This window comes from Mustela erminea, chromosome 2, assembly GCF_009829155.1.
Source record: "Mustela erminea isolate mMusErm1 chromosome 2, mMusErm1.Pri, whole genome shotgun sequence".
In the NCBI taxonomy this organism is placed as follows: Eukaryota; Metazoa; Chordata; class Mammalia; order Carnivora; family Mustelidae; genus Mustela; species Mustela erminea.
The window spans coordinates 15,846,632-15,870,622 of NC_045615.1; the positions used below are offsets into that span (position 1 = coordinate 15,846,632).

Here is a 23,991-nt window from a genome sequence, read left to right on the forward strand (position 1 = left end):
AACACCAACCAACTCATCCACAGGGACAATGTATAGTAGACCTGCCTGTCCCTAGATGACCCACTGAAGCTTACTGGGGGATTCCAGGTGCAATTTAGGATAGCCACAAGCAGTAATCTCACTTACGACACTTGGTTATAACATCATCCCACTTCTTTCCATGGTGCCTGTTTATTTTCTCCCCACCATGATGTGAAGCCAAGAGGAGAGTCTGACTCCCCTGGCTCTGAGATTTGGGGAAGATAGATTTAATTTCTGTAAGCTTTAGCTATCTCATCTTCAACACAGGGCAAACAATGCCTATTTCACAGGTCGTTTTGAGGATTCAGGGGCATGGGGTGGTGTATGGAGTGACCAAGGTATAGGTAGAAATCTGACAAATACAGATGGACTAATGTGGACTCCAGACTCTTTTGGAGTCTGACCGTAAAGGCAGAATACCACATTTGTCTCTGTCCTATGCAGTCCTCTGTCATGTGTAATCATTCACATCTATTACAGTAACTTTGGATTTCAGTTTCGTCATCTGCAACGTTACTCTTGCCAGCTTTGGTCATCGGCTGTCGGTCATCAGCTGTGTATTGGCTCAACAGGGCTGAGGACTGCATGTCACCAGATGCCAAGTCATTCAGTGGTATTGAAGCCTTCCTCTTTGCCAGCCTCCCATTCCAAAAGGCCACCAAGTTCTGACAATGTTATTTCTTCATTGTGCCTTCTGCGTGCCCTTCTTTTCCATCCTGACAAGCATGGTCTTGCTTCTAGACCCTCTTCTGTCACCAGGACCACAACCTTCTTACCCTGCTTTCCTCCTTGAGTTCCTGACCTCCCCAATTCATTCTCTGCTTTGCTGATGGGGGCATCTGACAAAAGTATAAACAGAAGCCGCCCCTACCCCCAACTACTGAAGAATTTCCGCTGATTACACTAATTGTATCTACCTTCTTCAGATAATCTTTATGTTGCGTTTAACATGTTCTGTTCCCAAGGGACATTTTGAAACACAGAACAGAAGAGTTTTAAACAGGTTTCTTTTGGTGTGCAGTTTTTCCCTAAGTAAATGATAAATGTTTTTATAGCAAAGCTTGTATTCTAGACTTCTCTGTATTATTATCACCCAGACCCGTATAGGGAGTCAGTACCTTGTACACAGGTATTGAATGAGGTAATGCATGAATGAAAAATGAATATCCTAATTTTGAATTTATCTGTGGCCTCTTGGGACAACAGGAAACCAAAACACACAAAAAAACCGAAAAAACAAACAAAAAAAGATGGGAAGAGAGCCAGCCCCCTAGTGCTGAGGGAGAAAGGGATGCCTTCTTGTCTTAGTCTGGGATATGGACATCCGAGCCTGAGCCATGTGCTTGGACGTTGATTGTGAGAAGTGATCCTGGCAAGTAGCAGTGAGTGGGGGATGGGGAAGATCAGAAAGAAGGTTAAAGCTAATACAAGGATGCATCCTTGAGTTGGTCTCCACCATGGCCACTGGGGGCCAGTCCTACGAGGACATCTAGGGCTGCAGAGCTGCCTCTCTTGTGAAGAGTTTTTATCCACCGGCCTCTGACCCCATAAGGCAGGTTTCCTCTGAGGATCAAGGCCATTCCTGGATGCCATCCAGGTGGTTTTCACAATTCTGAGAAGTCATAGAAGCCCCGGAGGAGAGCAAGAGAGGACAGTGTAGATGCAGTGAGGTGCTGCCAGCTTTCACTCGCCTGCACGTGGCTCCCTGTGGCTCTGGGTGGATCAAATGTGGGCTGAGACTGTGAGGCAGGGCCCAAGGGCTGCTCCGTTCATCACTGCTCGTCCAAGCCCTTCTATGTCTGAGAAGAGAGGCAGGTGCATGCTCTCCCATCTCCGAATCATTCGCTCAATCATTGACAGCTTATTCACTGACTGCCTACCTGGTCCAAAGTTCTGTTAGGCACCACGTTGGTCTAAACAGCAAGTCCCTAATTCCACTTGTGAATTCACAAAGAGTTAGTCTCTTTCCTAGATGTACGCATGCCATTGAAACACTGTGTTTCCTGACATCTCTGGTCATGATTTCAGATGCTCTTAGTTTTGAAATGGGAATCCTGGTGACATTCTCCTCAATAGGAGTCTTTTGATTTGTAATTCATCTTGGATCTCATTTCCACAGTAACAGGTGGTGAATTATCAGAGACTCCATCTGCTTGGACCACCACCAAAGGGAACCCTTGTGCCAGGAGCGCAGGGTATCCAGCCACACCTCTGCAGAAAGTAATGAATATATTGGTAGAAAAACATACTGGTAGAAGAAGAAATATTTTTCTTCCTTTGCAGTTGTGCCAGGCCATCCTAATATGAGCCTCTGTGGCCATTAGCTGGCCATTAGCCAGCATGGTCCGTGCACCCTCCAGTTCGCAGTTTGGGCTCACTGAAGGGCCAGAGACAGGATCTATTTGCAAAGGCTGCACGTCTGGGTTGCAGCCAATTCCAGTGGTCAGGTGGTCCTCGCCGTTTGCCCATTTGCTGGACCTTGCATGTGAGGCTCAGAACTGGCTACCTTTGCTTGCTCCTGCCTGTCAGTGACTTGATAAAGGCTAGTACAGGTAGGCAGTCAGGACACCAGACCTCATCAGGCAAAACTTGTCACCCTGAGAGCCACTGGTTGATGAGTCTCCAACCTGACAGGACATCAGAAAACACAGGCCACCTGCCCAAAGACAGAGAGCATGTCTGGCTTCTTTCTCAAGGGGCCCCATGTTGCTCTGAGCTGCAGCCCGAAGCTCCTGGCTCCCTCTTGTGTATTGTAGGGGCTAGGGGTGGGGGACACCAGCAAAGAAAAATTTCATGTCCAACCTGTAAATGTGTTTATCCCGAGCATCCTGCTAAGCTGGAAACAAGGGTGTACAGTACTTAAAGATAGATAGATTGATCGATCCATCTCACCAAAAATGTACCAATCTGCTGCCCTCCTCTTTGGGTTGAGTGTCCCCCAATACTTCCCTTCCCCATCTGCTTCGCTTCCCCTGCCTCAGTTTTTCCCCATGCCCACATGTGGCCAAGGTCAGGCGCTGTTGAGCAACCCACCCCCCACCATCTGGTGAATGGCGGGGTCTAGAATACAGATGTGACCTTGCAAGAGCCCCAGGACTCTTGGGGCTCGTCCTGACTATACTGCCAGCTGTCCTGGGATCCTGAGCCCCTCACACTCTCTCTGCCTCAGCGGGCTCCATTCCTTTATGTCTCTAGCTCCAGGACTGGCTCCTGCTTTTGGTGCTTGCGTCGAGCCTGCCCTTCCCAGCTCTGCCTCTCGAGGCTAGGCCATACAGTCCTGCTCACTGACTCATCTCATGGCTGAGATGGTCGTTTAGGATGACACCCATGTGGCTAGCTAAAGACCCCCTCCCCGCCCCGGTGGTCCTACTGCTGTGCTGAGACCACCCACTGATGGCCCAGGCTCACTCTGCTCAGGCTGCTACAGCTTAAACAATAGACATTTATTTCTCATGGTTCTGGAGCCTGGAGGTCTGAGATCAAGGTGCCAGCATGGTCGGGTACTGGTGAGAGCTCTCTTCCTGGTTTACAGAGAGCCATCTCCTTGCTGGGTCATCATGGGGTCTCTTTCTCTCCTTATAAGGACACTAAGCCCCGCATGAGGTCCATGGACCTCATCTAAACCTAATCATTGGGGCGCCTGGGGAGCTTAGTCCATTAAACGACTGCCTTTGGCTCGGGTCATGATCCTAGGGTCCTCAGATCAAGCCCCACATGAGGCTCTCTGCTCAGCAGGAAGTCTGCTTCTCTCTCTCCCTCTGCCCCTCCTCCAGCTCGTGCTCTCTCTCTCGCTCACTCTCTGTCTCTCAAATAAATAAACAAATAACTTTAAAAATAAATAAATAAGTAAATAAGCCTAAGTACATCCCAAAGCCCCCACCCCCAAATGCCCTCCCACTGAGGATTAGGTCTTAACGGCATTCATCTCCTGCGGCTCCCTGGCAAAGTACTACACTTTCTCAAAGCCCAGGAAGCGAGAAGTGTGAAAGCAAAGCGCCAGCAGGGGTGGGTTCTTCTGCAGGCCCAGAGGGAAAATTTCCTGCATCTCTCCGAGCTTCCGGTGGCTGCCAGCTGTCCTTGGTGTTCTTACTCTTGTGCCTGCATCTCCCCAGTCTCTGCCTCCATCTTCCCATGGCCGCCTTCTCCACGTTGTGTCTCTGTGTGTCCTCTTCTTTTCTAAGGATGCCAGTCTCTGGGTTTAGAGCCCATCCTCATCCAATAAGACTTTACCTTTACTCATGACATTTTCAGATAAGGTTCAAATAAAGTCACATTCCGAGGCTCCAGGTAAACACAAATTTGAGAGGACACTATTCAACCCCCTACAGTACTCTAATTTTAAGTTATACTGAAAAAAGGGGTTATTTTGTTGTAACTCCTGCCTGTGTCTTCCCCATTCAATTCCTTGAACAAGTGCCCGGGGTCTATGAACAGATACAATGCCTGCCCCCCTGGGGCTCTCAGGATAACGGGAGAGGCTGATGGATGGGTATGATTAGCTCCTGCATTGCATTTTATGGTGATTATAAGTATAATAGAGATAAAAGCAACAATTCTATCCAGCTGAGAGTAGAGAAGGCTCTGGGAGGGCTTCTCAGAACTGTGAACTAAATGATGGTTAAGACAAATAGTTATGGAAAGACAAGGCATTGAGGGAGCAGTTTGGCCATAATTCTTGAGGTGATCCGTTCAGGATCTCTTATAGGACCTCACAGTTTCCCCACAGAAGTAAACAGCTCACCTGGTGTCTGGGTTGGGGCTGCCAAGAAGGTCCCTCATCTCTCTGTAAGTGATTGGTCCCTGGAGGATGGCCCATTAAACATAAGCCATGTAGAGGCTCTTGAAAGGCTGAGCATTGTTTCCTGGCCTCTCTTTGCCAGCCACAAATGTGAGGACATTTATTTGACCAAACCACATGACTGTCTCCAGTGTTGGCACAAACCTTCATGGAGTACTTTAAACTGAGAGCTTAGATATAGAGAAGACTGGGTGCCTCCCTTGCACCAAGGGAGTTCATTGTCTGAGGTGGCATCACAGAATGTCTGTTAATGCTCATCGGTAGCACAGGGCCTCCTCCTCTCCCCTCAGGACACCAGTCCCACCCCAAGACTTGTCCTGTCATCACGGTTGACCTCATTGATTTGTGCGACATCAATATATATGTATGGCTGGGGATTCCAAAATCTGCACTTTCAGCTGCAAACTCTTTCCTGGTTGGGGCCCACTTCCAACAGCCTTCTGGACACCTCTACTTGGAAGTACCTTAGAAACCTCACACAGTATGAACCAAACCTGCTCCCCTCAATAGTCACCTTGCAGATCTGTCCTGTTCTGATCACTTCTCACTGCATAGCTGCTTGAAAGAGTAGATTGGACATGCTAGTCCTAAATATTATTCTCTGTGTCCCCAAGAATGTGGCAGAAACCCATTCTCCATGCCTGTGTAGTTCCTGGTAACTGGATATTAAAGACACCCCATGGACTGAATTACCCTGTGCCTCAGATTCGTATGTAAAAGCCCTAACCCCCAATGTGATTGCATTTGGAGTAGCGTCTTAAAGGAGGTCCTTAAGGTTAAATAAGGTCATAAGGGTGGGACCCTAATCAATAGGACCTGTGTCCCTATAAGAAGGAAGAGACAGCAGGGATGCACATACAGAGAAAAGGATGTAACTAGAAGACACATGTCTGCAAGCCAAGGAGAGAGGTCTCAGGAGAACCCAACCCTTCTGGAACCTTGATCTTAGACTTCCAGCCTCTAGAACTGGAACATAAATGTCTGTGGTTTAAGCCATCCAGGCTCTAGTATTCTGTTAATGGTAGCCCGAGCCAACTAAGATAGACCTGCCTGGGATTTAACTATTCAGGGCTGCTATTCAGGCCCCAGAAGATTAATGGTTGTTAGTTTTCTCCAGGACCCACTACATAATTCACAGGGCCCAGGGCACCAATGAAAATGCAGGGTTCCCTGTTCCAGAAACAGGAAAAAAAAAAAAAAAAAAAAAAAAAGCTGTTTCTTTTCTTCTATTGTTTCACTACCTGTCACACTGGTTTTTATTTGCTGTTTACAATGACAATAACAGGCACAAGGATTCTCAGGCATGAGTACAGATCCTCATAGGAACTGACTGCACCCTGACATCCCCATGGGGGCAGAAGAGAGGGTTGCAGGGGCTCCCGGGGTGGGAATGGGAGGCCAAGGCCTCATCCCAGGCTGGCGGGAAGTGGGACTGCACATGAGCTGAGGGGCCAAGGCCCCGTCAGACTTCACTTACAAAAGCTCCAAGAAAAAAATTCTCAAAATTTCAAGATGGCGACCGCAGGGCAAGACGACACCAGCACAGTGCCTTTCCAGCCTGGAGCCCTGTGGGCCGGCTGGGGGAATGCCCTGAGGCTGGCCTGGCTTCTCTCCTGCATCACGAGGTCAGGGAAACCCTAATAAAACTGTGCATCACTCTAAGTGCTAAAGCTCTACTGAGATCCTCATCGTTCGGCAATTCTGGAGGAATATTATGCTCCACTTTCAATTTCATTTTCTGTCAAAGTCACATGTGTCCAGAGCTCAGCACATTCAAGTCAGCTCTGCTGACCACCTGAAAGAAGGCCCCTTCTCTTTCCCTTGGTGTTTATATCCACATGCTTACTTTGCTGTTTCATTTCAGCCCCATCCTTTCCCACGTGTGTGCTTTATACGATCTCTGAATTCTGATACCCACCTACCTGCCTGCCTGTCTTCAGTGTCACCGGCCTAAATGAACACAAGGCAGTACCACTGCACGGCACAATGGAAGAAGAGTGGGCTCTTCTGCAGCAGGGTGGCCAGGAGCTAGTTACTTACTGCCTCTGGTGTTGGTGTTTTCTTCTATAAAATGGTGATACCCCCTGCCCACAGGCTTACTGCATGGCCTCCAGCCTTGTTCTAACATCTGCCCCCCCCAACCTCCCACATCCCCTACATGGGCCACCTCCCCTCAGACTGCTCAGATGCCACTTCACTTGGTACCCTCCCGAGCCACTAACTAGTCCTCCCACCTTGCAGGCTGGAGTAGGGCCTCCACTCGGGTGGCCTGCCAGAGCCCTCCAGCCACGCTCCCCTGGAAAATAAGGGACAGATGCCCTGTGCTGTTTTGTGCAAGGAAGGAAAAGTGAGAAAGCCCACAGGACCTTCAGAGACCAAGCAGGCTGAGCCTGCTTTCGTGCTCTGCTACCTTCCTGCGCTTCTTCACCTGAAAATGGGCACAGTAATTCCTACTCCGTGAGGCTGTTGGGAAGAGAGAATCTCCTTAAAGAGATAAGAACTGAATTTGGCAGGAAGCAGGTGCTTAATAAATGGCATCAGCTGCCCTTTCCCATATAGCTTTTGGAGTTCAGCATGTGCTGGACTATCCCAGCAGCAAGTGGAGAGGGACAGTGGGCTGGATTAAGGGACCCATGACCCCGAGTCTTCCGTATTTTACACCCCCGGAAATCTTCTGACTTCTCTAAGCCTCTTTTTTTTTTTTTTTTCATTTTTACATGAAATTATGAATACTTGCCCTGCTTACCTCCCAAGGTGAGTTATGTTGAAAATTAAGTGAGGTGATGGATGTGAACTTTCATACAAAGAGAAAGTGGCCCAAGGTTTAGGCCACTAAACATCAAACAGAATGCTTGGCTTTCTTCCTCCCGGCCCACACCAGGTCCTCTGCCTTGCCGGCATGACAGGTATGCCAGAGGCATTTGGGGAAGACAGCCCTGAGGTCAGTCACATCTGGAGCACCTTCACTTGACCGGCATGTGATTTTTGTTTTCATGACTATAAAGGACAACTATGGAACGGAGGGCTGACTCGGGGCCGGGGTATAGGTGGGAAGGCAAGGCTGGATGGTTGTGCAGGTAAGAAGGCTGCAGGAGATGTGTGTGAGCAAGCCTCCTAGCCTCAGGTGCTGCCTAAGGCAGCCCCCAAGGCATTCATCATATATTAGTACACTATTACATGCAGGAGTACACAAATTAGGATTCAACCCTCAGTGCTGCATCAGAATTCAAATCTGAATGTCTGCATGATTCCTGCCGAGCAGCCTGACTCCCGCCTGGGTTTACAATGGGGAACTCACTACCTTACAAGCTTAGTTCACGTTTGCCTGTCTCTGTTAAAAAAATGGTTCTGTGCCTTCCCTCCTTTATAGTACTGCAGAGGGGTCAGGAGCCAGGAACTCTGGAACCACACTGCTGGGGACCCAAGGTCGGTCTCCTCCCTTTCCTGGTTGTGTGATCTCCTGAGCTGCTTAACCTCAAGTGCCTCGGGTTCCTCGTTCAGAATATGAGGGTCCTAGTCATACTTATCTCATAGGATTGTTAGGTGATCAAGTGTACTCATGTGAAAAGCACATCCTAAGTCCTCGGGAAATGCCAGTTATGGCTGTCTCTATGATTTCTTGTCCCCCTTGTGAAAGTTAACGTCGAGGAATAATGAAAGCACGTTAAAAGAAAATATGCCGGGCAGAGAGATAAATGAACTGTTTGCATAAACATGAATTAGGAGAGTCACACTCAAGGAAGAATTGTTCCCTGTTGAGGACAGCAAACATCTGGAAGGAATTAAAGGGGGGAAGAGGGTGGGTGGTGGTGGTGTGGTGCGAGAACACGCTGTGACCGTTGGAAGGAGATAATTCATTCTGGGGTGGGTAAGTGAGCCCCCCAAAAAAGGGAGGCTGCTCTAGGCTTATGCAGCATGATTTGATGCCCAGAGACTATTTACCCCTCCAAGTAATTTCTGTTCTGATTAGCCTGGGTACCTAAAATATCAAAACCATTCCTTTGAGCTGATGCATTACCTTGAAAAGGCCACTTCTCTTCTCAAATGCAAATATATTAACATAAAAAATAACAAGGTACTGTTAGACATCTGTGCAATTAACAATACGAGGATGGGGGTACTCAGCTGCAGTGATTTTCTATCTGCCTGTTTCAACAGGCACCCCACAACATCTATGACGGACACATGAATAGATGTAACTTTGGGGGGAAGTGATTTGGCTGGAGTTCTTTAGAATCACAAAAATGTTTATACCCTTTGATCTACTAATTTAACTTCTGGGAATTTATCGTCAGGAACATTTTCAAAACAAGGAGAGACAGTTCTCCATTTATTGTCCATGACTGGAAAAAATATTCGATGGTAAGAGAATGGGTAAATTTCAACACATCCCCTTGATGGACTCTATGGGGGCAGCCACCCAAAATATAATTACAAAAGAGAAAGAATGACGGGAACATGTTTGTGAAATAATCATACTAGGCAAAAAAGAAAAACAACTCCGAAATCAAATTGTGAAGAATGGGGATGCCTATGGGTGGAGCCAGAAAAAGAACACCAATGTGCTTTGTTGGAGGCTGTGGGATTGTGGAGGAATTATCTTCTTTCTTTTATTTGGGTGTATGTTAACACCGGTTGTGCAATGAACAATAAAAAAAGACACAAATGGGGGCGCCTGGGTGGCTCAGTGGGTTAAAGCCTGTGCTTTTGGCTCAGGTCATGATCCCAGGGTCCTGGGATCGAGCCCCGCATCAGGCTCTCTGCTCGGTGGGGAGCCTGCTTCCTCCTCTCTCTCTGCCTGCCTCTCTGCCTACTTGTGATCTCTCTCTGTCGAATAAATAAATAAAATCTTAAAAAAAAAAAAAAAAGACCCAAATGAACTCTCAGGGCAGGGGTAGCCCACTGTCAATCACTACCACATGGACAACTGTCAGCCCAGTTTCCTGGACAGAGAGAGGGGACCCCAGAGCTGGCAGGTTCGGGAGAAGGGGCTGCTGGGCAAGGCCAGGACCATCCGAAGGCACAGAGCATCTGTCAGGCATGGGCACCACCTGCGGACGGAAGGAGGGAGCAGGGAGCCAACAGAGAGGGGGACTAAAGGAGATTGTCTACTTCATGGTGTAGGCAGGCCTGGAACTTAAAGCAAGTAGGTTGCCCTGTTCCCCTTAGTCACTCACAAATCCCATGTTTCGAACCAGAATTTGCAAAGCCCAGAGTGTTCTTTATTGCAGCTGATAAGCTGTAGTGTCTCTTTGAACTCCAGGGGCATCACAGGCAGGGACTGTAACTAAATTATCGGCCTTTCTGTTTTCCAGCCACCCTGTCTCTATCTAACACTTGCCAACCAATCTGGGTCAAATATTGGACAAACACACTGGTTTTAAAATCAAATCCTGGCCTGTGAGGATTTTTTAGGCAGACAGTTCCTGTAGTTACTTAGGTGGTGACTGGGTCATGGGTTCATTTCCCCAGACCCTCTACTTTTATCGACAATGCTTCAGTTCTACGCTTCCAGAACACGGAGCAGTGGTGGGAACCGTTGGACCAGGAGGCAGAAAGCATGCCATTAGGCAGTTCACTTACATTGTCTTGGCCTCTGTGTTTTCACTGGAAATCGGGGGAAATTTTCACCAAAGACTGCATAGACCCCAATCCAATGGCCAAGGTCTGAAAAGCACAGACAGATGAAGCTCAACAAGGCCCAGCTTTGGCCACATGACATGTGTCATGCCCAGAATGAAGGAGATGATCCTTCTGCCATACTTTGCCCAGTGTGTCCACATCTTGGAAAACCACAGTTAGATCAGGCACTGCCTCTAAGGGGATATGGACACCCTGAAGTGCGGGGAGAGGAGGGCGGCCAGGATGTATGGAGGTTCAGAACCTAGTCAGGAGAGAACAGATGAAGGAAATGCAGATTTTCAACCAAAATTTTTGAAATTCTGAAGACCTGTCTTATGGAAAAATACTTCACTATGTCTATGTGACCCCCCAAAGGGCAGGCTTAGTGGATAGAAACTACAGGAAGGCAAATTTCCAGTCTGAAGAGAATGCAGAACATTCTAACAGTTAGAAGTGATTGAAGACAGAGAGGCGGTATAAGCAGATTGTAAAGATTGGGGATACATGTGGATGGAGCAAGAAAAGTAGGTGCCAAGTGAGTGACCACTTGGCATGTGGTATTCTTGGAGATTAAAGTTCCAGGGGAGGGAGAAGCTGAGATGGGGACTTCGAGGCCCCACCTAGCACTTTGGGCTTCTGGATCTAATCTGAAATGACTTAGCTTCTCCAGAAACATGGGGGCAGCCGGTCCTCGTGTAGCTCAAGCACCCGCACAACTATCGACCCCCTTTCCTGCCTGAGGTTCTGGAAGAGAGCTATCCTATCCCGATTTCTCAGTGTTTGAACAGGCTGTGGACGAAGTTCCCTGCTGTGCCAGTTCCAAGATTTCCAAGGCAGAATTCCCTCTGGGCCTCATCTGCCCCCCACCTCCCACCCTGTCCCACTTCTACTAGTAGTTTCCATTTCTCTAGTGGTGGTGGGTATAGGTCCGGCCAGTGCACAGCAAACAAACCACAGGCTTCCCGAGGCTCCCAGCACCAGGGTTTCTGGTATACCTGAGTCAGTGCGGTCCCGCAAGCTTCTACAAGGAGACACCGGGTTTCAATTAGTAAGAGGCACATCGCTCCCCTCAGTATTGTAAAATAGCTGCTTATCACCAAGAAGAGGAAACCTCTGGAGAGGAAAGGGCGAAAAGTCACTGAGATGGTTTCTTTGCTTCAGCGGGGAAATAGATGATGTAGAAAAAGGACTGGAGGGGTCAGAGAAGAGAGGGGTTGAATATAAAAGCATCTTTACCTGTACAGAGGGGCCCTCGCCCCGGCAAGGGCGGGGTGGTGAGGGGGTGAGGGGGTGGGATCCTGAACCCAGGATACCGGGAAGTACAGTGTTGCCCAGAACCGGGCTGAGTCCGCTGCTGGCATGGCTCCTTCAATCTGGAAGTCTTCTGGAGTAGACTTTGTAGGGAAGCACCCTGGTTCTGAAGCAAGCAAGCCCTGCGGGGTAGAATCCTGGCTCCATGACTTACTTGCTGTGTGCTACCTTGGGTGACTTTAACAGCTCTTGCCCTGAAGGGGGCTAAGAATAGCATCTGCCTCCTAACATTGAGAGGCTAACACTCAGTATCTTAGGACTAGACACCTGAAACTGCTGATTTCCAGTCGTGTTCTGCATATAGAAATGACAATAGCACAGGGACTGACCTCAGACATAAGGACGGGGAGCTGAGTACAACTAGTGCGCCCCCTAGAATGATCTCGGCTCTTTTAGAAACGCTAAAGCCCAGGTCACACCCCAGACCAATTCAATCACCGAATTTGTGAGCGGGACACCTCACCAGGTGAGTCTAATGGGCAGACAAGTTTGGGGACTACTGGCTTAGCACAGTGCCTGGGATCGGTTAAGAGTCCCCCTCTGCTTTCATCTGTCATTTCTTGATTACCTACTGCATGCCAGGCCAGCCTCTTGGGACCTGGGACCCTCCCCAGCAGAGCTGACCTCTCCCCTTACCCTCTGCAGTGTCCAGGCCCCGGAGCTCCCCGGACGACCTGAAGGCGCTGACTCGGAACGTGAACCGGCTGAATGAGAGCTTCCGGGACTTGCAGCTGCGGCTGCTGCAGGCGCCGCTGCAGGCGGACCTGACCGAGCAGGTGTGGAAAGCCCAGGACGCGCTGCAGAACCAGTCGGACTCGCTGCTGGCGCTGGTGGGCGCGGTGCAGCGGCTGGAGGGCGCGCTCTGGGGGCTGCAGGCGCAGGCGGCCCAGACGGAGCAGGCGGTGGCCCTGCTTCGGGACCGCACAGGCCAGCAGAGCGACGCGGCGCAGCTGGAGCTGTACCAGCTGCAGGTGGAGAGCAACCGCAGCCAGCTGCTGCTGCGGCGCCACGCTGGCCTGCTCGACGGGCTGGCGCGCAGGGTGGGCGTCCTGGGCGAGGAGCTGGCCGACGTGGGCGGCGCGCTGCGAGGCCTCAACCACAGCCTGACCTACGACGTGGCCCTGCACGCCACGCGGCTGCAGGACCTGCACGTGCTGGTGAGCAACGCCAGTGAGGACACCCGCCGCCTGCGGCTGGTGCACAGGGGCATGGAGCTGCAGCTCAAGCAGGAGCTGGCCCTGCTCAACACCGTCACCGAGGACCTGCGCCTCAAGGACTGGGAGCACTCCATCGCGCTGAGGAACATCTCCCTCGCCAAAGGTACCGCCTGGCAAACTCCAGCCCGCAGTGTCCCCACCTGGGCCCTGCCTATTGGTACCTTCTTCCTGCCTGCCCCTCCCCAAGGGCCCTGGAGTGCCCCCCAACACCTCCCCCGATCCACTTGCCATCAGGAATGGATGCTCCATCTAGTAAATCCTGCCCTACAGGACCCTGGAATTTTCTATCCAAATGGCCTGTGCCCCTTTCCCAGCCTGTGTGGGTCTCTCCCCTGGCCAACCCTAACCTCCCTTCCACCTCCAGGAGAATACCCTCAGCGTCCACCCACCACCCCCCTCCACCCATAATGGTCAAGGGTGGCTAATGGGGGACCGGGTCGTCAAGAGCTTGGCTCTGCTAAGGGGAGCCTCCAAGTGTTTCTGGCTGCAGAAAAGCAGGGGTCAGGCTGCAGGTGCAGGTGGGGAGCAGGGAGGCGCTCCTTCAGGGTCATGGTGTTCCAATGCATAAAGCACCCAGGAATTGGAGAATTCCCAAATTTGAACTTGGCCTTCCAGGACAAGTTATGAAGTATGTTCACTGAGACAGAAGAAAATATAACAATTTTATTTAACAATTTGTTAGCTTCATTTATAACTCTTAAATATGATGGCAGAAATGTGCAGGCCTCCACTGGTATTCTTGCTTCAGGCCTACAGACTCAAGAACCAGCTTCCCTCTTTTCCAGGACTATCTGGTCCCCTACCCTCCTCTCCCCCGTACCTTCCTGCTGCTATCTGCCCTGCGCATCAGAGGCACCTTTCGTGAGATGCACGTTTCCCACTTCGTGCCCCTGGTCAGAACTCCACCATGACCCCCCCAGGTTCTGCCAGATTCAATAAATATTCCTTAGCTTGATAGTAGGCAATAATGATATCACAGCAAACACCAACTGTGACAGGTACGGTGCCTTGTATGATGCCTTTTCGTTTTACATTCTCATTGAAGTATAGTTGACACACAGTGTTACATTAATTTCAGGTGTACAGCATGGTGATTAGATAATTCTGGATGCCTTATGCTATGTTCACCACGAGTGTAGCTACCGCCATATAATGTCTTTTATTTATTTATTTATTTATTTATTTTTAAATATTTTATTTATTTATTTGATAGAAAGAGATCACAAGTAGGCAGAGAGAGGGGGAAGAAGCAGGGTCCCCGCCGAGCAGAGAGCCCGATGCGGAGCTTGATCCCAGGACCCTGAGATCATGACCTGAGCCGAAGGCAGAGGCTTTAACCCACTGAGCCACCCAGGCGCCCCCATATAATGTCTTTTAAAAACAATGGTGAGTGTACTAATTCGTGAAGCTGCTCATAGCCTCATGCCAGGAGGTGACAGAGCCAGGATGTGGACCCAGGCTTTTCTGATCCCAGAGCTGGTGTGCTCTCTATCGCACACCTGACCCCAGCCTGACTTCCCTGCCTTCTCCTCTGATCTACCAAAGGTTGCAAAAGGAACAGTGTGTAGGAGCAGGTTGAGCAATGCCCATGAGTAAAGTGACCTTGGTGTCCAGGGAGTAGTAGGAGCTAGGGCAGGTCCACCTCATTTGGGCCAGGCTGGAATACGGACCTGGCCTTGCCAGAGTCTTCCCGCTTTTCGCAAGAAACCAGAAATATGGAATGTTCTAGAAATTGTTCACTTGTCTAATTCTGTGGGTCGTATGGTCCATAAACAGCCAATTTCCACCCCTCTCCCCCATGGGAAGCATCTGGTCCAGTGGCACACATTTTGTCACAGCCCTAGAGACACAGCCTGTCCTTCCCACAGCCTTAACTTCACTCCAGCTCTTCCTCCTACTGCAGCACCTCCTTCCCCTTCCTCTTCCTCATCCTCATCCAGATCCCACTGAACCTTCAGATCTCACTCAAACCCACCTCCCGCAACCCTGCCGGCCCCTCTAGCTCACTGAAGCCTCCCTCCTCTGAGCTTCTCCGTGTATTAGAGCGGAAAGTAGGAATGATGGGGTCTCCTATTTGCATAGTTCTTTCCAGTCTACAGAGAGCTTTAGGGTACATTATTTTGTTTTAAAGTGGGTCCCCACGACCGAATATGAGGTTGGTTGAAGGCGGGCTTTGTTATTGAGGGCAGGGTAGGATTCCTGCAAAAAAACAACTGAGGCTCCTGGAGGAAATGCCTGATTTACACAAGGCCACACAGCTGGTAATGATCTGACCCAGGACTTTTTGTTTTCAAACAGTTTTAATGAGGTATAATTTACATGCTGCGGGGTTCACCCATTGAAGTGTATAATTCAATGATCAGGCCAGGATGTTGAACCCACTGGCCAGTGCTTACCACACTACACTCTACCCTGACCCACCTCCCGGGTTCCCCCTGCTTCCCCCAGTGCCCGACAGCACAGTAATTGGGACCCCGTAAATGTTGGTGAAGAAACTGTTAGATCTTGAACCTGGACAATGAGAGCACTGGTTTTCTTGTCTTGGGATGCTCAGGAATCAAAGGAGGACAGGAGATAGAATTTGTTCTTCTAGATCCCCACCACTGGGATTTTAGTTTTTCCCGCCTTCTCTCTTCCTCTGCCTCCTCTGCCCACAGCAGTCTGTCAGGTAGTTACTAATAATAACGATGGTACCAAATTATGACCCACTCTGAGTCAGACGTTAATTCTTTAAATAGCTGTTAAAAACTACAGATCCTCACATCCTGTGGAACGGTATTACGGTTCCCATTTTATAGATGAGAAACTTGGATAACTTTCCCACTGTTTCTTACCCAATTGGCAAGTGGCAAAGTCAAGGTCTGAATGTGAGCCTTTCTGGTTTGGAATCCATGTTCTTGTCACTGACGATCCTGCTTCCTGTGGTGGGAAGTTGCCAGCTCTGAGCAGTAAAGGGAGCAGAGAGCATGGTCCCTTGGACTCCATTTGGGGGTCCTTAGGGGTAGTCCCCTCCCCGCCCTTCCTTCCTCTTGCAGTCAGCAGACATCACCATGCCTCCTGGGGGTGCCTCCTCCTGGGCCTCTCTGAGCATCTCACAGCTTGTCTGCTTCTATAATTTGCAAGTGCCCTCTCCTTGGCTTGGACTGAAGCAGCTCTGGCATCCATTCATGAAGGTTCTTCCGGTGGGATCGTCCAAGTAGCCTTTCTTTTTTTCTTAAACTAAGATTCACACTCCATTCCCTGGAACTGGAAGTTTTACCTCAGTCCTGCCCACGCCTGCCTTCCAGTCCTTGAGCTTCGCCTTCTCGGCGGACTGCGGGACTTTGGGAATGAATGCCCCCCAGTGCCTCTGGCTCCCAGGATCACCACCACATGGGCACCTCCCTTTCACACCTCCTCCCTCTCTCGTGGTTGTTGGGGACCCAACTGGTATGAGTCCCAGGGATTCTATTTGACATACATTATGTAATTACCATTCAGCTTTAATGAGACAGAATTCTACCCTGGCTTTTGGATAAGGGATGTGTTACACGCTAAACTTCTAGGCATTTCCATACTGCTCTCTGGAATGGCCTTTCTGCCCTGACTTTGTTCAGTTCCTCTCTTAGTCATTAAATACACACACACACACACACACACACACACACACTCTCACATTCACACACACAAACACACACTCATACTCTTCCACTTTCTGCCCTTGGCTGCAGAATCCACAAATACTCAACTATGTGTATTTTTTAAACATGGCCTTATTTATATTATTCTGGGATATGACCTCAAATGGCTTCATTCTCTCACTTTGTTATACAGTTTTCTATGAATTTTGTCTCTGGCTTGTCTTTTGTGGACACTCACAGCAGTGCTTTCTGTTTTCTGCTTTGGATTTTCAGTATTAATTATGGCTGTTGAAATCGGTCTGTGGTTGGAAAGAAGCAGAGAACTCAGATGATCAGAGTGTAAAGACATCCAGGGTAGGGGGTAGATAACCAGAGAGGGGAGGCCTCCCAGAGTGGGGAGATAACCAGAGAGTGTGGGGGGGCATAGCAGGAGGGAGGAAATATCCAGAGTGGGGGACATAGCAAGAGGGGGGAGATGACCAGAGAGGGGAGGCATACCAGGAGCGGGGAGATAACCAGGAAAGGGAGACATCCAGGAGAGGGGAGATAACCATAGTGGGGAGGCATCCAGGAGGGGGGAAATAACCAGAAAAGGGAGGCATCTGGGAGAAGGAAAGTGTGAGCCAGGCAGGAAGGCTGGACTTCCCACCATATTCAGATGGCCTGTTTGCTAGATGGACGGTTACAGAATCACAGAGCCTTACAGTAGTAACAGGCTCTGCAATCAGCTAGTCCACTCCTCTTGTTTTACAGTTGAGGACTTGAGGCCCAGAGAGGGGGACATGACTTGTCCAAGTCAAATCCCAAGCCGGTGGTCCAGCTGGGACTCGAAAATCCATCTCTCAGTTCATGAAAACAAGCTGTTGGCAGGGCAGATTTATGGGTGAGCTGCTTTTTCAAGAAAGCACACCGTGCCGTGGAGAGCGCAGCAGTGTTTGTAAAGGGCTGACGTGATAGAGGGAGGCCTTGGGTCCTGGGCTCCAACTCTAGCCTCTAGCGTGCAGGGACATGTTGGAGGGATCAAAGATCTCTGTGAACCGGGCCGTTTGTAAAGAGCGTTTCTGCCCCACCGAGGCCTGGGAAGCATGGGCTGGGCAGCAGCTCCCTGGGCTGGACGGGAGGACTCTGTCTTGTTGCCTTCTGCATCAGCCTCTCTGCTGGAAAGGGAGTGGAGAGCCTGGCCTGAAAGCAAACAGTGGCCTCAGCTTCAGGCTGTGAGGTCCGAGGAGAGCTGGCCCCGCAGCGTGGGCTGAAGTGGGGGGCAGCCCCTGTGGGTCTGGGCCGAGTGGCCCCCAGGCTGGGCAACGCTGCTGTCGGGCACTGCCCCCACACAGTGAAGGAAAGGGGAGAGCGTGCAGAACCCTAGAGGCGAAGCTGACAGCCCAGGGCCCAGTGACGTCAAGGGGGGAAGGAGAGTAATTAACTGAGGGACTCCACCTTGGTCAGCCGCGCTGGGATTAGCGTGTGTGGTGCAGTGGGCAGTGTCTTAATTATGATCTTGGTCTCGGTTCTGCTGGCTTCAGGCCCACTTCATCAGCTGTCCCTGTCCTGTTTCCAGCCCCGGCATGTCCCCCACCCCATCGCTCATGCCAGGATCCGGGAAGGGAGAACGGATTGCTTCTCCCTCCCTGCTGGCTGGGCCCCAGAAGAAGCCAGTGCTCAGTCACATACGCTTCGTTCTGTTCAGGAGAAGTTTCCAGCTGGTGTAGCCCAGGGGCAGCCCTCTCAGGGGACAGAGCTGTACTGGGGGCAGTGAGGGAGAAGTTTCCAGCTGGTGTAGCCCAGGGGCAGCCCTCTCAGGGGACAGAGCTGTACTGGGGGCAGTGAGGGAGGATGGGAGCAGACAGGACTGGGCTGGTGGGTGGGCTCTGGGAGGGCACTCTGGGCACAGGGCCGGAGGGTTCTCTCCATCCTCCTCCACCTCCTGCACCTCCTCCTCCTCCTCTTCCTCCTTCCCATCCCCCATGTAGGAGGTGGACCAACAGAGAAGTAGGCCCCGCTCCTCCCTGTCCCAGACAACCTCCATGCTCTGGCCTACTCGAGTGATAGAAGAGATGAGCAAGTCAGAGTGTCAAGAGTCAAGAGCTTAAAAAGCTCTGCTGGGTACCATTAGGACCGCTGATACCGTAACAGCTTCTATGACTGCCCAGAACTCCTTAGTGGACTCTCTGTGGTGAGTGAGGCAGAGGGCCTGAACTCCTTGGAGACCACGGAGCAGGATGAGGGGTGGGTCCCCGGAAGTGGGCCCAGAGTGGCCTGCCCAGGTTCAGGGGTGTTCCCTTGAGAAGTTTGTCTACAGTCATGTCTGAGGGGCCTTCCAGCTCTCAGATTTGGGGGCTCTGCCCAGGGGCCCTAAAAGATCAGAATGGGTATGCATTGGAGGTGAGCGTCAGGCCCAAGGGGGATGGGGCTTTTGGAATAGAAAAGATTTGGTGGATGTCTGGGGACACGTGAGAATGTTTTTGTGGAGGTGAAAGGAAGCTTGTGTCCAGAAGCATCAGACTGAGTGTGCAGAAGGGGTCGGGTGGGGAATCTGCAGGGGTCTCCGATAGAGGGGCTATGACCCCTTGGGCTATGAGGGAGCCCAGAGATGGTGAGTTCACTAGCTTCTGACTTGATTCAGGGGTTTTAGTGAGACTGCAGGCAAGGAGGTCTTTAAAAAGGCTGGGAGCAAGACCCGGAGGAGTATGGTAGCTGAGAGGAAGGAGGTGGGGGCATGACATGGGAATGACCCCGTTGGTGAGCCTTGGTGAGCAAGGGGGTGTGGGGAGCAGAGAAAAGGGAGGAGTCAAAACAGGTTCAAGCTTTTTGGCCTGAAAAAAAAAAAGATTTTTGGCCTGAATTCCCAGGAAAATGATAAGAAGTCAGACCCCAGGTGTGTGTTACCCACAGGCAGGAGTGATTCAAGAAGACCTTGGTCGTTGGGGCCCCCGGCAGCCTGGCCCCATGAGGCTCACACGGGCCACAGTTTAGGTCCTTCAGAGTCTGCGGGGCTGGTTCCATCTAAGGGTATGACTTAGAAATCAGCAGCCACCTCTGCTGTTCACTCCATTCCCTCCTAGTTCATCTCCTGTACAGGCCCTCAGGAACCACTCATCCGTGTCTTAAAAACTATACCCACGTCATGTAGGATGTTTCCAGACCCGCATCTCCTTGAAAGAGCCAGCTAAGCTTGGCAAGGCGATTTCAGGGGCAGCCCAAGATGACCATACATGGTAGTCTTGGGATAGTTCTGATGAAGCGTTAGGAAAGGGGGTAGGGGTACAGATGGTCAGCATGGCCTTGCCACTCAAAAGTTACCGAACCCCTTTATATCCAGCATGTCATGTAATCCACTGACTCCTCAAATGTCTGGGAAGGAGTTTTAACTTAGATTTTATAGAACCAGGACCTGAACCCAAGATACTTCATATTCATACTCAACACCTACCTTCCGAAGGATCTCCACCACCCTGAGGCCCCATCCCCAGGGCCATTCCCTGGGCAGAGCATTACTCCTGGGAAGATCATACATTGAATCATGCCTACAGGAGAACGAATAGAATACTAGTGCTCAGTGCATTGCCTCCTTGACCCACTTGATTCTGGAAGCACTGAGTTCCACGTGGGGAGGGTGGAGGGACAGAGGACAGTGACAAGGAGGGGAGTGTACTGGGCACTGGGAGAAGGACGTCCTTCCCAGGGACAGCAGTGGAGTGCAGACATCCCGGCAGCCCTCTGATCTGGTAGAGATTGCTGGAAGAGGGGTGGGAAGCTCATCTGCTCCTTCCACTATGCCTTTCCTTTGCCGTGTAATCTGAGATGTGTTCTAAGCCAGTTCTGTGTCTAAACACTGTCGCCTGAAAACTGGGATTGCTATAGCCAGGCTCACTTTGCTTTTCTTCATAGAGAGAGGAAGATGGCCCCAGAACCTGGTCCCCTTTAAATGATTTGTGTGTGTAACACATGCATTTTTAAGTTGTTGATTGCTTTTTCCCCGTGTGTGTGCCATTGAATCATTAAAGAGCTGTCAACTTGGGTTAGGGTCTGAGGACAGTGCCAACTTTTGGAACGTATCAGTACATCTTGATCTTGGCCGCCTGATTGTTTTGTATGTATTAACACCCTCTGATCTCATTCATTCATCAAATATTTATTGTGCAATCTGTCGCTGCTATGCTGTGAGTGTACATGTTTTGGTTTCCTAGGGCTGCCGTAACAAAGGACCACAAACTGGGTGGCTTAAAACAACAGAAATTGATTCTTTCACCATGCTGGAGGCTGGAAGTCTGAACTCAAGGTGTCCACGGGGTCACGTTCCCTCTGTGAGCTGCAGGACACAATTCTTCTGGGCCTCTTCCTAACTTCTGATGGTCGCTGATAATCCTTGGCATTCCTTGGCTTGTAGACATGCAGCCTCCCTTGTCATGTAGCATTCTCCCTGGGTGTCTGTTTGTGCTTTATCTTCTTCTAAGAAGCCCTGCCATTGGTTTAGGACCCTCTCTGCACTGGGTTAGGACCCACCCTGCTCTAGGATCACCCCCCTCTTAACGAGTTACATCTGCAAATGACCCAATTTCTAAATACGGTCACATTCTGAGGTTTCAAGTGGACATGAATTTTGAAGGGATGCTCTTCAACTCAGTACAATACAGTTTTGGCATTTTCCTTGGTCTTTTTCTGTCACAAGGCAGCAGGAGTGGGGAGCTTGGCATCTGGATCTTCACAGCTGGGACAGGGATTTCTGGGATGGAGCTGGCAATGTTGTTAGGAAACAGAGAACACATACAGTTATGAGTGGAGGACAAGGCAGGGTGAGATAAGTGCACAAGATTGACCTGGTGGGCAGCAGGCTTGGGGGGTGGGAAGGTCTAACTGTGTTTTGGGAATGGGGAGCTATCTCCTGTGACAAGTGAGGGAACAGGGCTGGGGCCAGAGAGACCGGAGTTGGAACCTGTGCTCCTTTTCTCATTACCTAGTTGTGTGGCCTCAGACAAGTAACTTCAACACTCAGCCTCGTTGTGGGGACTGGATCCAGTCACATAGGCTGGAATCCCTGCCACAGTGGCGCCTGGCCCTGGAAGAAAGCCCCGCTCAGGAACAGTTAGACCTGCTTCCTCCCCTCAGGTGTTCAAGCCAGAAATCTGAACCTGATCCTGTTCTTCTCCCCCCGCCTTCACCTATGTTTAGCCAACGTCTGTCTGTTCTGCCTCCACACAGCTGCTCATATCCCTCCGGAACACCACTTCCCTAATTCGGAGTTCCACTGCCTCCCACCCGGATGCAGCCTCTTCGTGGCCTCCCTGCGTCTGTGTTCCCTCCCATCCTGAGCCGTTTTCCAACATGGCGGCCTGAACCATCTTCTTCCTGCGCAGATCAGATCACACTCTTGTTTCTCCCATGTCCCGCTGTGGCTTCTGGTGCCCTCAGGGTCAAGTCTAACACTTGAGCCAGACCTCCAAGACCTCCCACTTGTTCACCCTTCTCATCCTGTCATGTGCTCCCAGCTTCTAATCCCACAGTGGCTCACATGTCTCTTTCTTCAAGCTCTTGTAGGGATTGTTCCCTCTGCCCAGAGCTCTTCCTTTCATTCTGTCTCAGTCAGTCCAGGTTGCTCTAACTAAATACCACGGTTCGGGCAGCTCAAACCACAGAACTTTATGTCTCCCAGCTCTGGGGGCTGGAAGTCTTGAGATCCGGGTGCCTGAATGGTTGGGTTCTGAGGAGAGCCCTCTTTCTGGCTTATAGGTGGCTGCTTTCTTGCTGTGTCCTCATATGGCACAGGGAGAGGGAGAGGGAGAAAGAGCATTCCAAGCATGATAAGGGAGGGAAGGAAGGAGCAAAGAGTACTGTCTTGTGTCTCTTATTGGGTCGCTATCCTCATGACCTCATCTAAACCCAATCACTTCCGAGGGGCCACCTCCAAACACCATCACATTGAGGATTAGGGCCTCAGCATGTGCATTTGTTGGGGAGGGGGTAGATCAGAGATATGTAGTCCTCCCTTTACTTAGCCACCTTCTGTTACTTCTTGAGATTTCATTTTAGATAACACTTCTTCCAGGAAGCTTTCCCCGATTCCCCCTGCACTCATATAAGACTAAGCTAGGTGGAGCCCTGTGTGCTCCCAAAGCATAATGTTGACCCTTCTTCTCTTGAAGAGGGAGTTTTTGTTTCTTCTACAGGTGTCCTGTTCCAGAAAGCTACCTTCTAACTTTGGTGCCATTTGTATCCCTTTCAGGACCACCGGGCCCCAAAGGTGATCCAGGAGATGAAGGGAAGGAAGGCGAGCCTGGGATCCCTGGATTACCTGGACTTCGAGGTGACTGGGAAGCCCCAGGAGGAAGCTGCACATACGAAGAAGGGGAGGGTGCCTCCATTCCATACCTGGCCCTCTACTTTCTTGTTGACATTGGTGATAGAGTTCCCTGGGAGAGTGCCCATTCAACCTACCTTCAAATGCCCTGGTCTGTCAAGAGATTGATGGGTTGTAGGTATGACAATAGGATGGAGCAAATCCTTCTTCATAGGAAGTACCAGGATCTGAAGAAAAGGGGTGCACGAGAGGCTCACAGTTTCCTGAAGCCACTTCCCACCACAAGAGTCAGGGTTCACATGACCAAAGCCTTCAGAAGCATTGGAGAGTGTTCTGCAAGTGTGTTGTTTCCTGCAGTGTTTCCCAAGTCACCAGACCCTGGATGTTCCCTCCTGCTTGCTGATTCTGCCCAGATCAATGAACACGCGAGCAACAGCTCTGAAGGTCCAGGGGCTGGCAAGGAGGGTGGCTCCTGGCCTTCTGGAAAGAGGGCGTTCTTCTTTGACTCATTGTGTCAGAAGTTCCTGTCCTGTGACTGTCAGACTTGGCATCCCAGTCTGTTCACTTCTGAGCCTCTGCTGTGAGCAGCATTTTTCTAGAAGAGTGCAAAGCCTTCTAAATGATGCAAGAAAAGGGGAAGTTTATTTGGGGAAAGATGTCTGTTTATGTCAGGAATTGTATCTCTTAACTATCCTCTTCCTAAATCTTTAAGAGGTTGTGAACCAGAGAAGGGGCAGAAGATAGTAGAAGGAGAGCCTTGACCTGGCCTCTACCCCTGGCTCCCATCCAGGGGAACTCCCCAAATTTAGAACCAAGGATGCCTAGACACTCACAGGGCTGTGGAATCTCCTTTTCTGCCTTATTGAATTATATGATGGGGAGCTCAGGTATATCTCATTCTAGATACAAGGTGGCTGGACTCTAAACAGGTACCTTGCATTAGGCAGGAGAAAAGAAACCAATCAGCCCTTCTGCGAGGTCCCACCATCCTCTGGGGCCATGCGTCCTCTTCCAGACATTTGATGTTAGCTCTGGAGAAATAATTACTGGAAGACAGGTTTTTCCAAGTCACGGAAAAAGACCAGAGAAAGCCAAGTTCACATTCAA

The 23,991-nt window shown here is 50.4% G+C and overlaps 1 protein-coding gene across 2 annotated transcripts in view; it reads left to right on the forward strand.

Annotated features, from left to right (window-relative positions):
• Positions 1-23,991, forward strand: part of SCARA5 (scavenger receptor class A member 5) — a 120,118-nt gene that overhangs the window by 59,037 nt on the left and 37,090 nt on the right. For both annotated transcript variants that reach the window (XM_032332327.1, XM_032332328.1), the window contains exons 4-5: positions 12,398-13,072; positions 22,810-22,890. In XM_032332327.1, coding sequence (XP_032188218.1) covers positions 12,398-13,072; positions 22,810-22,890 — 756 coding nt within the window. The remainder of the gene's footprint in view (positions 1-12,397; positions 13,073-22,809; positions 22,891-23,991) is intronic.